General features: G+C 38.7%; 1 protein-coding gene across 19 annotated transcripts in view; it reads right to left on the bottom strand.

Annotated features, from left to right (window-relative positions):
• Positions 1–15124, bottom strand: part of DLGAP2 (DLG associated protein 2) — a 463944-nt gene that overhangs the window by 292402 nt on the left and 156418 nt on the right. For 2 of the 19 annotated variants that reach the window (XM_054818856.1, XM_054818863.1), the window contains exon 1: positions 13870–13988. The exons of 16 other annotated variants lie outside the window; for them this stretch is intronic. In XM_054818856.1, the coding sequence (XP_054674831.1) occupies positions 13870–13927 (58 nt within the window). In that variant the 5' untranslated portion in view covers positions 13928–13988. Of the gene's footprint in view, positions 1–13869; positions 13989–15124 lie in introns of those variants that run through there. One more of the 19 variants, XM_054818867.1, reaches the window with a different exon arrangement.

The following is a 15124-nucleotide window of genomic DNA, read 5'->3' as shown; positions in this document are numbered from 1 at the left end:
TCTGTATTCAGAATGATGAAAGTTCCTGCTGCGTGACACCTTAACTGTAATAAAACAAAACACTGGAAAAACAGCAGCAAGGAATAAGCTTTCACAAGAAAAAGAATGGGTTAGATTCCCTCCTGTTTCAAAGAGCTATAATTTGACAAATGGACTCTAATAATACCCCTGGAAAAAAAATCCATGGAGGAGGTGAAAGACAACATGGACACAAGGATTTGCCTTTCATTGCTGCAGTGCAGGACGAAGGAAGGGTAGTTGCAAAGGTGCTCCCTGTGCTGTATAAAGCCTGAATGGAAGACTTGAGTAAAAAGCCCCGTCAGTCTGGCTTCCTTCAGGGGCACTACATTGATTTACACAGCAGATGACTCCTGAGACTGCATATCATTTTTTTGCCTGCCACTGTAAGATCTGATGGTATTATTATTATTAACTGATATTCTCCGTTCTTTTTACAGGTGGTAAATACAAGCAAAAGGTGGATTTTTACAGTAAATGAAATATTTCACTGAAAAGTATTTTGACAATGCATGAATATATATATTTTATGTAAGCCAAACTTGTAAGGAATAAAAGGAAGAAAGCTGCTTCAATTTTCCTCACATTATCTGGACTTAATGAATTGCTTTTATGTCATTACCAACATAATGGTTTGGGTGCCTACATAGCATGTATCTTTAACAGGAAAGAAAAAAACAAAAGACATCTCTAAAGACTGAGGCAGCTCTGAAGCTGTTTCTCAATACATTTTAGAAAAAGTGGATCCATCCAGTTGTGGGTGATACATGACATCGATCTGAAAGCATATGGCAGACTCAGTCAGAATTCATGCTTGTATATGCTCAAATTTGTTGAATATGTAGCAAAGTAAGATTTTTTTTTTTTATCTTTCCTTTCACCTTTTTCTCTCCAGCCTCTTTCAAAGACAATAAGAGGTCAATTCAATGCAAGAAAAGTAATCATCTGAGAAAAAAAATCTTCAGGTGACATGCCACTTCTTAGCAACTGATGAGATTTCTACTGAAATTATTTATCTCCTAAACTGACTGATATATAGAATCATAGAATTGTTTTGGTTGGAAAGACCTTTAAGATCATTAAGTCCAACCATTAACCTAACACTGCCAAGTCCAACCACTGAACCATGCCCCTAAGCACCACATCTGCACGTCGTTTAAATACCTCCAGGGATGGTGACTCAACCACTTCTCTGGGCAGCCTGTTCCAATGATTGATAACCCTCTCAGTGAAGAAATTTTTCCAAATATCCAATCTAAACCTCCCCTGGCGCAACTTGAGGCCATTTCCTCTCATCGCTTGTTACCTGGGAAAAGAGAGCGACACATGCTCTCTTTCACCAATAAAAGAGCTAATAGTCATTTTCCATTATTTTAGTGAGTCCTTCAGTTTGAAATACTATGACTATGTTTTAAATAATGTCAGAATAAGTCTACAGTTCTAAAGTAACAAGTAAATGGGATATGTGGCTAATTTCAGTTTGGCTTAATTGTGCTTCCTACGTAATCTAAGTATAACTTGTTTCTGTGCACAACACTAACTGTACTTCAGCAGATCAGAATTCCCATTGATTTAAGTGGGAAGGGAAAAAAGATCTATAATTTGCTAAAGTTACAGCACTCAACTTACTGATAATGATTTTGTTCTCAGTTTAGGAGACAAACTGGTTATTTGTCTACTGAGAAAGTTCTGCAAGACAACAATATCCACTTTTCACCAAAATATTAATTAAGTTTCTAGTATCTAACTGTACTCCCACAACATAATCAATGGATTATTTCCCAGTGCCTCATAGTGTGGGTGATTTACAGCCTTCTAAAGTCTTGCTTACGTTTCTTTGAGATTATATTCCACATATCATGATAGCTCCAGTTGCCATTGGGAACCAAAACATTTCTTCAATATTTAAAAAAAAAAAAATCCATCTCTACAAACATGCTTTTTTTCAGATTGCTCAGACTGTTTGGGAGACGATCTTTAGCGTAATATTCTATTTTATCTCCTAACAAAATATGGGGGGTTTTGTGACTGTTTTCTTCCCTCCAAGATGAACATAAATGTAAAAGTACGGTTCCATTTCCAAGCTGTACAAGATATCTCTACCATTTACTCCTTTTCGCTCTGCCATACAATGCCTGTATTGGTCCTAAACTGCCTTCACATAGATATGAAAGACTATTCCTATCTTTATTGCGTCTTTAAGTCTCTTTTCACTTCCCATTTTGTATTATTTTTTCTTATACTCTATAATTTACTATTATATATTTGTTAGTATGGTAACAGCGTTGATGATACACCATTAATAAACAGTTAATATATCTGACTTTATATCTATACATCACATTTCATTCCAAAACAAGTACTTAAGTTGATAATCTACTAATAAATGCAACTGAAGTATTAAAATGCAATTATGCCTATGGCACAAAACTGTTGAATATAACAAACATAATCCTCCCACTTGGGAGGGGGAAAAAAAAAAAAAAGGCAGTATTTTTTTTTAAGTTCGCTAAGCCTCCAGGACCTTGTTTTTGAAGGTGTGATATTTACAGCATCGTAAAGTTAATTTTCTTCAGCATTCTTGTAGTTTTTCTGATTATTAACACTGGCAATTTCTTCTGAATTTTAGAGTCGTCTTTTTCATTCTCTGAAATTTGCTGTTTTCCTTCTGTGTTTCTGTCATTTAAGCACATGAGTGTGATTTGCTTACTAATTCTTTCCAATTAGCAAAGCATTTACTGAGCTTTCACAGACTGTGATGGCAGAACCAGCTCCTGAAGAACTAAGAAGTTGAGACCACTACCCACTATTGCTGTAATTCTTGAGGTAAGGTAAAATATATAATCACCAGCTGGCTTAACATTTTTTAATACATATTGAAAACAATTTTGTTGCAACTGGCAAGGGAACACTAAGCAAAGCTTAATTCCATTAGAGTCAGCCAATATGAATGTATAATAGGAATGTCTTGCATAACTAAGTTGATAGAACTCTTTGAAGAGAAGGCTGCTATGATAGATAAGAGTGTGACGTGGCCAGTATGCATTTTTCAAGAAGCGCTTGATAAGACTACACGTCAAAGATAATTGGTTATTGTAAGGAAACCTGACATAGAATATAAGAAAGTTTAGAGAGCTGGAAAGTGCATATTGCCATTAATAAGAAAAAATTACAGTTTTGGTAACCGTAAACCGTAAGGCAAATGTAAGACTATTAGTAGCACAGACCCCACACTGGATGCATGAGAACACAAGAGCACCAACCCATGGAAGTGAGCACGGTGACATTCTGCTACACTGAAAGATACAGGTACATATTTCCCAAAATTTTAGTCAAGAAAGGCATCCTTTTCTGGACCATTGTTGTGAATAAAAGTTAATCAATCTGTCAACTTTCTGCCAGTGCTTCTAAGAAAAATAATGTATATGGAGGTGTAACAATGAAGTTATGCCTCCATTTTTTTTAATTGGAGATACGAGGTCACTTGTCTACTGATATTTTTTATTTGCTTTTTTTCTGTTTGTTTGCCCCTTTTTGTAGAAGCTGAGCTAAGATTAATTTAAGATTATTAGGAAGCCATACCTAACAGTGAAATTTAATGGACTTTAGAAAAATCTCTATATAACATTATAGAAGTCTTTAAATGCCTTTGTGTAAACTATACAAAGAATTACGAAAACATACCAGGGTGATAATTCCTGCAGTGCAGTGAGACAGATTAGATGGTTTAAGTGTTCTCTGAGCTGTGAGTGATGAGATTCACAGCTGGTCTATATCTCCTTTGAAATCAAGTCCCCCTGATCTCTGAAGCTTCAATGCTGGGCAGCTCATACCTTCATATTCTCAGCATAAACTTTCCTTTGAGACTGATGAGTCTATCATTCTTTCAGAGCAAATATATGCAATCCTGCAGGGTCAGTTCAGGATTCAGGAAGTGTCATAAACATTTTTAATTATTGCTTGAATTGTTACACCGTTGTTTAGGAATGATATCTAATAAAAATGCCATTTATTCATAAACATTAGAAAACCTAAACATAGCCTTTGTGCTTTTGATGAATATTGAAAAGTTAATAGCTATTCTTCACTTAAACACATATGACAAGTCTTTACATCTAACCTCTGAAATTGTTTCATAATGAGCTCTCAATAATAACAGACTCCACTGATTTACTGTCTAGAATATCCATTGACTGACTGAACCGATGATGCTGAAGCAGTTGTCTTCCCAGTAGCATCTATGCTTATACAGCATATGCAGTAATATATCTTTGGTTTGGTTTTATTTAAAACCTTATTCTGAATTCTTTTGCCTACTTTCCATATGTCTATATTTTTACAAGAAATCTGGAAGCATTGAACCTAAGTGCTTATTTTATCTGCCAATCCTATTAATCAGCCCTCTACTACATGCTTGCAATCTCTCTTGGATATACTTGTTTTATGTCTACCATAGACCTCTTCTTTATTTGGAGTTGTTTTAAAGAATATTTTACACTGATGTTACTTTAAAGCTATACCCTGGTTATGCCAATTGCTCTAGTCAAATGCTGATAAGATTGGAAGGAAAGATGATGAATGTCAGGATTAAAAGTTGTTTACTAACCATTATGTTCCAGTGGTTTCCTATTGCCATTTTTGTACCAATATAAAGTAAAAATTCTCAAGAGTAGACCAGCAAGGACATGTCTAAACTGTTGAGAAAGCATGAAAAGAATGAACTCTTCATCTTATGCTTAAAAGTGTACTTCATACAGTTTTGCTAGCTTTGACAGCTTTTACTGTTCTTTCACGTTTCTGTCACTTGACTGGTTTTGGGCTCTAACATTTGAAGCATCTACTTTTTAGCAAAATATGCTAAAAAGCATTGGAAAAAAAAAAGATAACATGTTCAAGCTTCCCACTCTCACAGATAATTCTTATTCTTTTATGGCTAGAATAAGCCCTTCCTTTGTTTCCACAGACATTTTTATCTATCAAAAGTCCACCTATAAAGGAAAAAGTGGGAAATGTTCACCTGAGAGAAAATTAGCTTTGCAGTTTAGGAAAAAAATGAAAGATATTAATGAGGGGAAAATAAAGAAAAATGTTTTTTACTATTACAGACTTAAAACGTAATGTATAACAAAGTAAGATGACTTGTTTACTTGTGACAAGCATAACTAAAAAATCACGTAAAGATACTCCTCAGAGAATCAGGAAAGGAATATGCTCTTATTTTTCAGTTTATCCTCTTAACCCACCTATTTACCCAAGAGTTTCAGAAAGATGCAAGTAACCCCAGAATGAGAACCAGAGAGGTTATAGGCTATAGAAGTGAGCCTTAGTATGATATGTCAGTTCTTGCCATCATGCCCTTGGTTCTGCAGCATGGGTTATTTTGAAAAAAGAACATTTAACTTACAGGCCTTCTGTATTTAATTGCATTCATAGTTGGAGTCAGTGCTTCCATATGAGTATGCAGTATCTGATAGGATGCAGCCATCATAAACTGTTGCTTGGCAAGTCCATATGACTGACAGACTCACAAAAATGTGTTCCCATACAAAAACATGCAATTCAAAGTTATATTTTTATAGATCATAGAATCATAGAATGGTTTGGGTTGGAAGGGACCTCAAAGATCATCTAGTCCCAACCCCCCTGCCGTGGCCAGGGACACCCTCCACTAGACCACATTGCCCAAAGCCCCATCCAGCCTGGCCTTAAACACTTCCAGGGAGGGGGCATCCACAACCTCTCTGGGCAACCTGTTCCAGTGCCTCACCACCCTCACAGTAAAATTTTCTTTCTAACATCTAATCTAAATCGACCCTCCTTCAGCTTGAACCCATTACCCCTTGTCCTGTCACTACACTCCCTGATAAACAGTCCCTCTCCAGCTTTCCTGTAGGCCCCTTCAGGTACTGGAAGGCTGCAATTAGATCTCCCCGGGGCCTTCTTTTCCCCAGGCTGAACAACCCCAACTCTCTCAGCCTGTCCTCATAGGAGAGGTGCTCCAGCCCTCTGATCAGCTTCATGGCCCTCCTCTGGACTCGTTCCAACAGCTCCATGTCTCTCCTGTCCTGGGGCCCCCAGAGCTGGACGCAGTACTCCAGGTGGGGTCTCATGAGAGCAGAGTAGAGGGGCAGGATCACCTCCCTCGACCTGCTGGTCACACCTCTTTTGATGCAGCCCAGGACACGGTTGGCTTTCTGGGCTGCAAGCGCACACTGCCGGCTCATGTTGAGCTTCTCATCAATCAATACCCCCAAGTCCTTCTCCTCAGGGCTGCGATATATTCATAGAAATCATTGCTGAATTCATAGATATGTTCATTGAATTCATTGCTGATAATTTGATCTAATTCAATCATTTTAGATGCTTGGCTTTGAAAAACAGCTCAAAATACATTTTGCTGCCATTTTGCAGCATTGATATATATCAATATAGATTTGAATCAGGAAACAAGCTTTTCAGAATGGATGTGAATGAGTCAGAATACATCTGACATTAATACATGTACACCTGCAAAGATAAATACACAAAAATATAAAAAAAAATTCCTTGTGATCTCATTGATATTATCCAAATAATTTATCAGCCCAACAAAGACATACGTGAAAAGGACTTCTATTATACTCACTGGCAGTAGCACAGTGACAGAAAAATTATGTTCAGGAAAACAGGATGAACACAATTATGAAGCATAACTTGTGCAGTGTAGTGAAAGAGATAAATTCAAGATCAAAAAAGACTCACGTCCCTAAAAATCAAGCAAAAACAATACTTGAAGAGAGTGTCTCATCTTCCCATACTTGTTTTATAAAGCATTAACACTTATTAGAGAAAAATAAAGTTTGTCATTTGTGGTGGTAGTGGTATTGCAACAACAGATAAATCTTAAAACCTTAAACCATTTTAGTTTCCAGAGATTTCTGCCTAATAATAGCCTTATATATCTTTGCCACTCTAAATTGCTGTCAAACAGAGCAGAACACTAACTTTACTTACACCTGAGATCAAGACACTGTTAACATTCAGGGGAATTACAACCATATGAACAGATTTTTTTGTAGTTAAAATTGCACAACTCATCCTCACTTCTCTGTCCAGAAAGTTTTGTAGAGTGACAGGAGTATTTCTGTTAATGCTGTTATCAAGAATATTATTTTCTTACAGAATTTCAATTCTTTCCGCATAATCTTGAGCATTTCCATAAGATGGAAACTGAAAATCATAGAATCACAGAATCATAGAGTGATTTGGATTGGAAGATACCTTAAAGATCATCTAGTTCCAACCCCCTGCCGTGGCCAGGGACACCCTCCACTAGACCAGGTTGCCCAAAGCCCCATCCAGCCTGACCTTGAACACTTCCAGGGAGGGGGCATCCACAGCTTCTCTGGGCAACCTGTTCCAGTGCCTCACCACCCTCACAGTAAAGAATTTCTTCCTTATATCTAATCTAAATCTACCCTCTTTCAGTTTAAAGCCATTACCCCTTGTCTTATCACTACGCTCCCTGATAAACAGTCCCTCTCCAGCTTTCCTGTAGGCCCCTTTAGGTACTGGAAGGCTGCAATTAGGTCTCCCTGGAGCCTTCTCTTCTCCAGGCTGAACAATCCCAAGTCTCTCAGCCTGTCCTCATAGGAGAGGTGCTCCAGCCCTCTGATCACCTTCATAGCCCTCCTCTGGACTTGCTCCAACAGCTCCATGTCTTTCTTATGTTGGGGCCCCCAGAGCTGGACACAGTACTCCAGGTGGGGTCTCATGAGAGCAGAGTAGAGGGGGAGTAGAGGGGGCTTCCCTTGACCTGCTGGTCACACTTCTTTTGAAGCAGAGCAGGACACGGTTGGCTTTCTGGGCTGCAAGCGCACATTGCCAGGTGATGTTGAGCTTTTCATCAAGCAACACCCCAAATCCTTCTCAGGTCTGCCCTCCCTCTACAGCCACTGGGGAGAGATAGAGGTAAACTTCTCTCACAGACAGTAAAGGGAGTCAGCGGAACATAGCTATCACCTCTGCCACCTTATGCAAAACTCTGAAAGTTACCTGGAATAAATATTAGCTATTCTCTGTCTTCACCCCACTGTGTGAGCATGGGATTATCTTAAATTCTTTTTCAAATAATTAGAAATTATTAATCCTTTAAATAAAGGAGTTTCTTATAGACAGCAATCAAACCCACTAATATATGCACTTTTATACTCACAGATCACCAGATTATGATATAGTGGCTGCGAGTCATCCACATATGTGAAGTATTATTCAGCACTGCTCTGAGGAAAACACTTGCAGCTCCTAAAATGCTCACAGCAATGAAACAAACCATGCTGGATATTTATCCTTTGCGCTATATATAGCCCTGTAGAATGACCTAAGCTTGTGAATTACAGTAACAAAAACTGTTGGCTGTTTTCCATAATAGATGGTGGAGAAAGAGGTTATTGTCAAAAATAATAAATGTGATTCTCAATAGATTTCCCCAGTAAAACATGTACTATGAATGGGCACCAGAGGACAATCAAAATCTTCATTAATTTATAGGCATTAATATTGTGTGTATAAGCCACTGTGGTTGCCTTCATGCTTTGCTCTAAATAGCAGCCTGGCTTATGATGGGAATAACTTCCTGAGCTATGAGCCACACCTGAAAGCTTTTGCCCTGTAGCTTCATCTTCCATGCTTACTTCCAAGAGAGAATGAACACTTCACCCTCTTGCAGCAAGATATATTACTGACCAAAGCTTGGTGATACAGGCAATTGTTACTACTCTAACAAAGGTACTGGGAGAGTCCAGCTCCTAAATTATTCTGAAACAAAGGAGAAATACTGCTACAGTCCAAAATTTGACAGTACCTGATTTACAGTCCTTGAAGTTGGTTTAGAATGGCATTGAATGCAATTGAGCGACCTGGATGCATTGAACTTGTTCAGAGAGCACTTTGAAAATCAAGGATTTATTTGACCCCTCTTTGCAAAGGCACAGAGAGGTAAGCAAAGTATCAAGTTCTCATTTTTCCTCACATCTACTTTTTACTAATTCCAGTCTGCTCTTTTTTTTAGAGACTATTGATCCAAATTTAAAGAATAGAGTAACAACAATAACGATAATTTTATTTCTTATATGTTCCTCTGTTTCATAAGTAATACAGTTTGCTGCAGTTTACAAATTAATAACTGTCCTTCTGTTGTACTCTTGTCAGTGTGACAGGACAGGACAAGAGACAATGGGCACAAACTGAAATCCAGGAAATTCCACTTAAAATTTAGAAAAAACTTTTTCACTGTGAGGCTGGTCAAACACTGGGGTATGTTGCACAGAGAGGTTGTGGAGTCCCCATCCTTGGAGATACACAAAACCTGACTGACATGGACAGTGTCGTGGGCAACCCACTCAGGACTGTGAGCTTTGACTGGAAAATCTCCATGGATGCTTTCGAAACTTGACTATTTCTGTGTAATGGTTCCACTTTAAAGCATCTGTTGAATATGTAGTCCCAGCATAAAAGCTCAAATCATGACTGTGTTCCCAGAAGACAGCTGAACAGCTAGGAGCTCAAAGACACCTTTGACACTTGAAGTGAGTACAGTATTTCTTGCCCGATAATCTTAGACTTCACTCTATTCCAAAGTTAGTGCTATTGTTGCATTCGCAAGGCAGCTTTCTGGGACAAATGTTGGCATGGAAAAAAACTCTTCCAGTCTAGGCAATTTCTTTAAATAAAGATGGTAATAATATAGCAAGCTTATATCCACTACCTATTATCTTTTAAAGATGGTTATTAACTGAAGATTCAGTCCACCTTCATTTCTTGCTAATCCTTCTCTTACTGAATGCCACTCTGGAGTGAGGTAATTGGCCAGTGTTTGAAATAACCCAGTTTTGAACATAGAGTTTAGAGGTCACTGCATGTCCAGAAAGGTATTTCAGTACTGCTTTATTATTCCATTTTTAGAAGCCTAAAATAATAGTGCATAAGCTGTTTTCCATCAAAATATTTTTCTCCTGCTTCACTATACAGCTTACATTTGCAGAAGCAGTTTGCAGTTCCTTCTGGCCTACCTGAGCATTCTTGGCTACACTGAAGGGGAAGGAAACTATCCCAAAAGTCAACTCCTTCCTTATTCCAGGCAACCAAGACTGCTTCACTGATTCAAACCAAGAGCAGATTCCTTCTTCTGCCCATATCCGAGCACAGACGCCGTAAGAGAATTAAGAAGCAGAACTTCTTTCAGATCTATCCCTTCCATGTCTGTTAGTTCAGCTCACAGTGCCAATCACTTTCTTGCCCATTTATAGCTCACAAGAGCACTAGGTGTGAGGAAGACTCCTGTTCCTTACATCTTGAATGGCCATGAAAGTCAGGATAGATGTTTCTCATTAGTCATTTAATATTGATAGGTAAGTTAGAGTGTACGAAACACGTACAATAACAGTGTATTTTCCCAAAATGTAGAAGTCAGTGTATATCGAAATGTTTAACCCCTCTTGGATACATGAAAGCTATTATTTAAAACACTTCTTATGTAATCTGCTGAGAAATTTTGGCAAAGCTGGCACGACCTGGGAGAAGGGAAAGGGACAGAATTTGGCAAAGATAGGTATCGTGCAGTGAGAAAGCCTTCAGTATTTCCAGTTACCAGCAGAAATGTTGGCAAAACTTATGTCAAAAGAGTCCTTAAATTGCTGACAACATTTTGTTTCCATTCAATCTGATCCAGCTGCAGCTGGGTGAACGCTGCAGTGAACGAAGTGTTGAAGCATTACTGAGACTTGCCCCACGTAAGTCAGAGACGTATTGCCTGTCTAGAGAGGCCAGTCAGAGGATATAGCAAGGCTCATAGTGACACATGATAGAAGAGTGCATTTGTTGTTTGTTACTCCAGTTTGCTATTTAGTTGGCTAGATTCGCTCTGTTTGCACGTTTGGATAAATCCTCAAATAAGCAGTATAAGAGGCAGCTTTTCTTCCTGAAGTGCTGCCAGGCATAGCTTTATTAATGCCAGCCTGAATTTCTTCATGGCACTCTATGTCTTACATCTGTTGTGAAGTGAAGCTGATGCTACACACCTGGTAAATGATATATTAATACCAACAGATCAACTTGTATGGGCTGCTGCTCATTTCCAAGTAAATGACTCTTTTTTACATATGGAACTTTTAGCAACCTGAATTGTGCCCCTACTTCTATTCTGTTGCTTTAGCAATGAGCAAAGGCATCTGACATTAAGAAAAAGCCCCAAACAGGTAATTTTCTAGATTGTTATATAGAACCTTTTTAAAACATTTATCTTTTTCTTCTAGTCCCATACTAAACTGTATCAACTTAAAAGGGATCCCTTACTGTTCAAAACATCCACAGAAGGGAGAGAACAAGAACACATGCCAGGTACTGGGAAGAATATCATTATGATTAATTCCTTGGTTGGATAATTTTTTCTGGTGATGGGGTTGTGATTAAATAGCCATATTAATTATTTATTTAAGACTCTGTTTAAAATATAGGTCATGGTTTCCAAATGTTTAAGGAAAATGCTTTCCATTAATGTATACAGAACAAAATAAAGACCGCTAGAGTCATTGGCTGTCTACTCTGTCCTTAAGCATCATTTCTACCTCGCCCTTTATTTCTGTTGAGTCACCTCAAGGCTGAAAACTGCACAGGTGCCTTGGGATGCCAAATTCCCGTTCACCTTCATAGGTGTCCAAGGCTTTTTGTATGTCTGAAGAAATTCTGACATCAGAGTAGCTGACTAATGTAGTGGCACCCCCGCCGCCCTCGGGGGTCCGCAACTGCAGCTGCTGCCTGTTCTCACTCCCCTCGCTCTTCGGCTGCCAGCCAGCTCTCCCTGCCTACTCCTCACAGCTCTTGTTGCTCAGCCATCGCCATCTTCTAGCTCTCCTCAATCCTACAATCGCATCCGCTAAATAATTGTGGTTACCGCTCTCCCAAGTTTCCTCTCCTACAAAAGATAAAAGAAAGCTCTTCTTAATATCTAGCTTCATGCACAATTCAGAACATTTCTGAAAGTGGTGTCGAGCTCTGTTCTCTAGCAGGCAGGACCAGTCCTGATCCTACGGAGTCTGGTAGGAGTTTCTAGTTTAATTCACTGGCTTTAGTGTCAGTTAGAGCAGAATTAGGCCATTTGATACTAAATTCTCAGGATGTGCCTGAATAAAAATAGTACAAATACTGTGGAATTCAAACTCTTCATCCATAATATATTCATCTTGAAGTGCACAGCTGCCATGCATATATTTATGTAACTGCTATCTGTAGAAATATTTAAGCATTCAGTGCAACTCTGAAAAAAATATTTAGAAAAGTTAAGGAAGGCTAAATGGTGAGAGCAAGCAAGGGGAGACAGTCATTAGACATACGTGTCTTCAGAAGGCAGCAAACAGCTAACATTTTCATCTGAATCACTGAAGAAATATAGCATAGCTAGAAAATGTACAGAGAGGGACAAGGATGACGAGACATATGGAATAGAGGGGAATCGAAGCAGACCACAACCTTTCAGCCTATAATTAGACAGTTTAAGGTGGCAGTGATAAGCATCTCTGTGAGATGTACTATTCACTTTTCACAGTAAAAACACTTGAGGCAATGCGTAAAATCCTCAAACAGAAGGCTTAAAACAAAGACAATGTGATTAATTTATAGAACCCATTTCCAGAACATGTTTTTGAAATCAATAATGTAAACAAGTTAAAAACCAAGCTTGGATAAATTCATGAACAATTGAGACATCAGAAGCTTTTAAACACAGTATGACCTCCATCCTGAGAGGACCAGACACAGCAGAAGCTGGATAAGGAACAGAGAGGACGGTGGCAGCCCTCCCTACAAATCCCCTTGCCTGTGGTGGTCTTCTTCAACTACTGAGACCTCTGGTCTCTCCCATTACAGCAGCTGCTACACACTTGTCCTACCCTGTTCCCAACCTTCAAAGATAAAAATGCTGCACACGACCTGGTCTATATACATGGTAAGTACTGAGGGCTGCAAGACCATTTATGCCTCCCCACTCTGCCCAGCTGATATAGCTGTGCAGAACCTCCTTACACCTGCCTCTACTTTTTCCAGATTTCTGCTCCCTTCCTTTCTAAACTCATCTGTGACAAAGTCTTTAGTATCACATGGTGTTACAACACAAGCACAGTCATATTAATCAGCAATATTTTTATTCTGTTGCATCTCTGGCAGGCTCCTGGCAGTATAGCAACAAACATCCCAGTAATAAATGAGCTTTTAAGTGCACCAGACTTTACTATTCAGCTGCTGGCATGTGGTCTCTCATCAAAACTTAACTTACACAACCTCTGTATAGGCAGCACACCAAGTAGCAATAACAGCAACAACACTAATAAACAATGTAAGACACTGCTCTGACCTCGAGTTAAGAACACAGGCCAACTATTTTCCTAACTATACCAAAATCTATTACTTCAGAGGCTCTTTTCCTAAGCTACACCAATACACTACTGAATTACAGTGAGGTAGGTAAGTAGGAGCACGATGCCCATTAAATGTCCATAAACAATTAACTTTTGCAGCTGAGCTCCACAACAAAACACCCTGCCTGCTGCCATGGGATGTTGCTTCACTTCATGTAGGTCATTGGTGAGGTAATAGACAGTTTTAAACAGCAACAGCAGAAAAGTAGCAAAATCCCAGCACAACACATCCTTTGATAGGCCTTAATAAAAGTATAGATCAAGTTTATAGCAGAAGAAATTGAAAAAAAAGCAATTACCTCACTTTAATGTATTTTAAATATTTTTAAAGTATACAGAATTTTACTGCTAAAAATACCCCAACAAAACATACATTCAATGTAAAAAAATGCCTTAAACTTACCTCTTAGTTTACACTGATTTAATATATTTTTTCTTCTACTTTTCAACTTTCCTTGCATCTTGGGAATATAGTGGTTTTCTCCACCCGCTTCCTTCCTCTCACCTCCTCCCCCTCCAATCTGGCCTCCTTTCCTTCCTTGGAGGTTTTTAAGCTTTAATTTGAGAGTGTAAAGCTGAAAAATATTTGATACAATTTTTTTTTTTAATTAGAGAATTGAGCTCCTTACCATGGTTGAAGCATTTCTGGGAACAGCACCAAAAAGCTGGAAGCTACTGCACTGAGTAGCCACAGCATCCCTCTTAAAATCATCACTCATTTATTTTTCCCAGAGAACTAGTGCTTCAGCATTTTACTTACAGACATGACTGCAGTTTAGGAGACTAAGGCTAGAAATGAGTCCGAGTTTCTTTGTTCAGTTTTGGAACGTGAAAACTAGATTCCCAAATTCCAGCGTGGGCCCGTCTCCAGCTGGAACAGGAAAAAGACTCACCAAGTGGGATTTGACAAGGTATGAGCTGAGGCTCGAGTTAGTCACATTTTCAATGAGCTCAGAAGGGTATTGATGATTATATGTTCTAACTGGAGGAGGTAGTTGTCAGTCTGCCTGCAGCGTGCATGTCACCACACCAGGGAAGGGGAAATATTTTAGAGCTTGTGTGGGACTGGGCTTGCTGAATGGAGCACTTGGGAAGTCTCCTCTCCTATAATTTGGATATTGTTGGGGAAGGAAAAAAAAAAAAAGAATAGGTTAGATCTAACAATTTAGGGCCTCTGCAACGCGCATTCAAACTGAGGGGTGTTGAAGAGACTCGGCATTTCCATACGCTAGTGAGCAGCAGCCTACAGTCTATTTTAGGTTTCCATTAATCGACATTAGGTTGTGCTTTACAGCCTCTATGTATTTATTTTTTAATTCTTGACATAATATGGTAAGAGGTTGCTTTCACCTAATAAAGAACATTTTCCTGATATGATATCAAATGTGTGGTAATACTAAATAAGCCCTACTTTCTCTAAATGCTTACAGATATTTCAGGCATGTGGATTATAGTAGTCTTCCTCTCCATTCCTTGTTTGGTCATTACATTTCAGTCTTTCCTCTTAATTCAGTCTACTTAACCACTGATTTTTATTTCCTGTTGCTTGAACAACAGCAAATTGCTCCTACAATTCACCTATTTGTGTAAAACTCAGCAATTACTTGTCTGCTCTTTTACACAATCTATCTATACATTCTTCCAAAGACAGCAGTACC

Source organism: Grus americana, chromosome 3, assembly GCF_028858705.1.
Source record: "Grus americana isolate bGruAme1 chromosome 3, bGruAme1.mat, whole genome shotgun sequence".
In the NCBI taxonomy this organism is placed as follows: domain Eukaryota; kingdom Metazoa; phylum Chordata; class Aves; order Gruiformes; family Gruidae; genus Grus; species Grus americana.
This window is presented reverse-complemented; position numbering and strand designations above follow the sequence as displayed.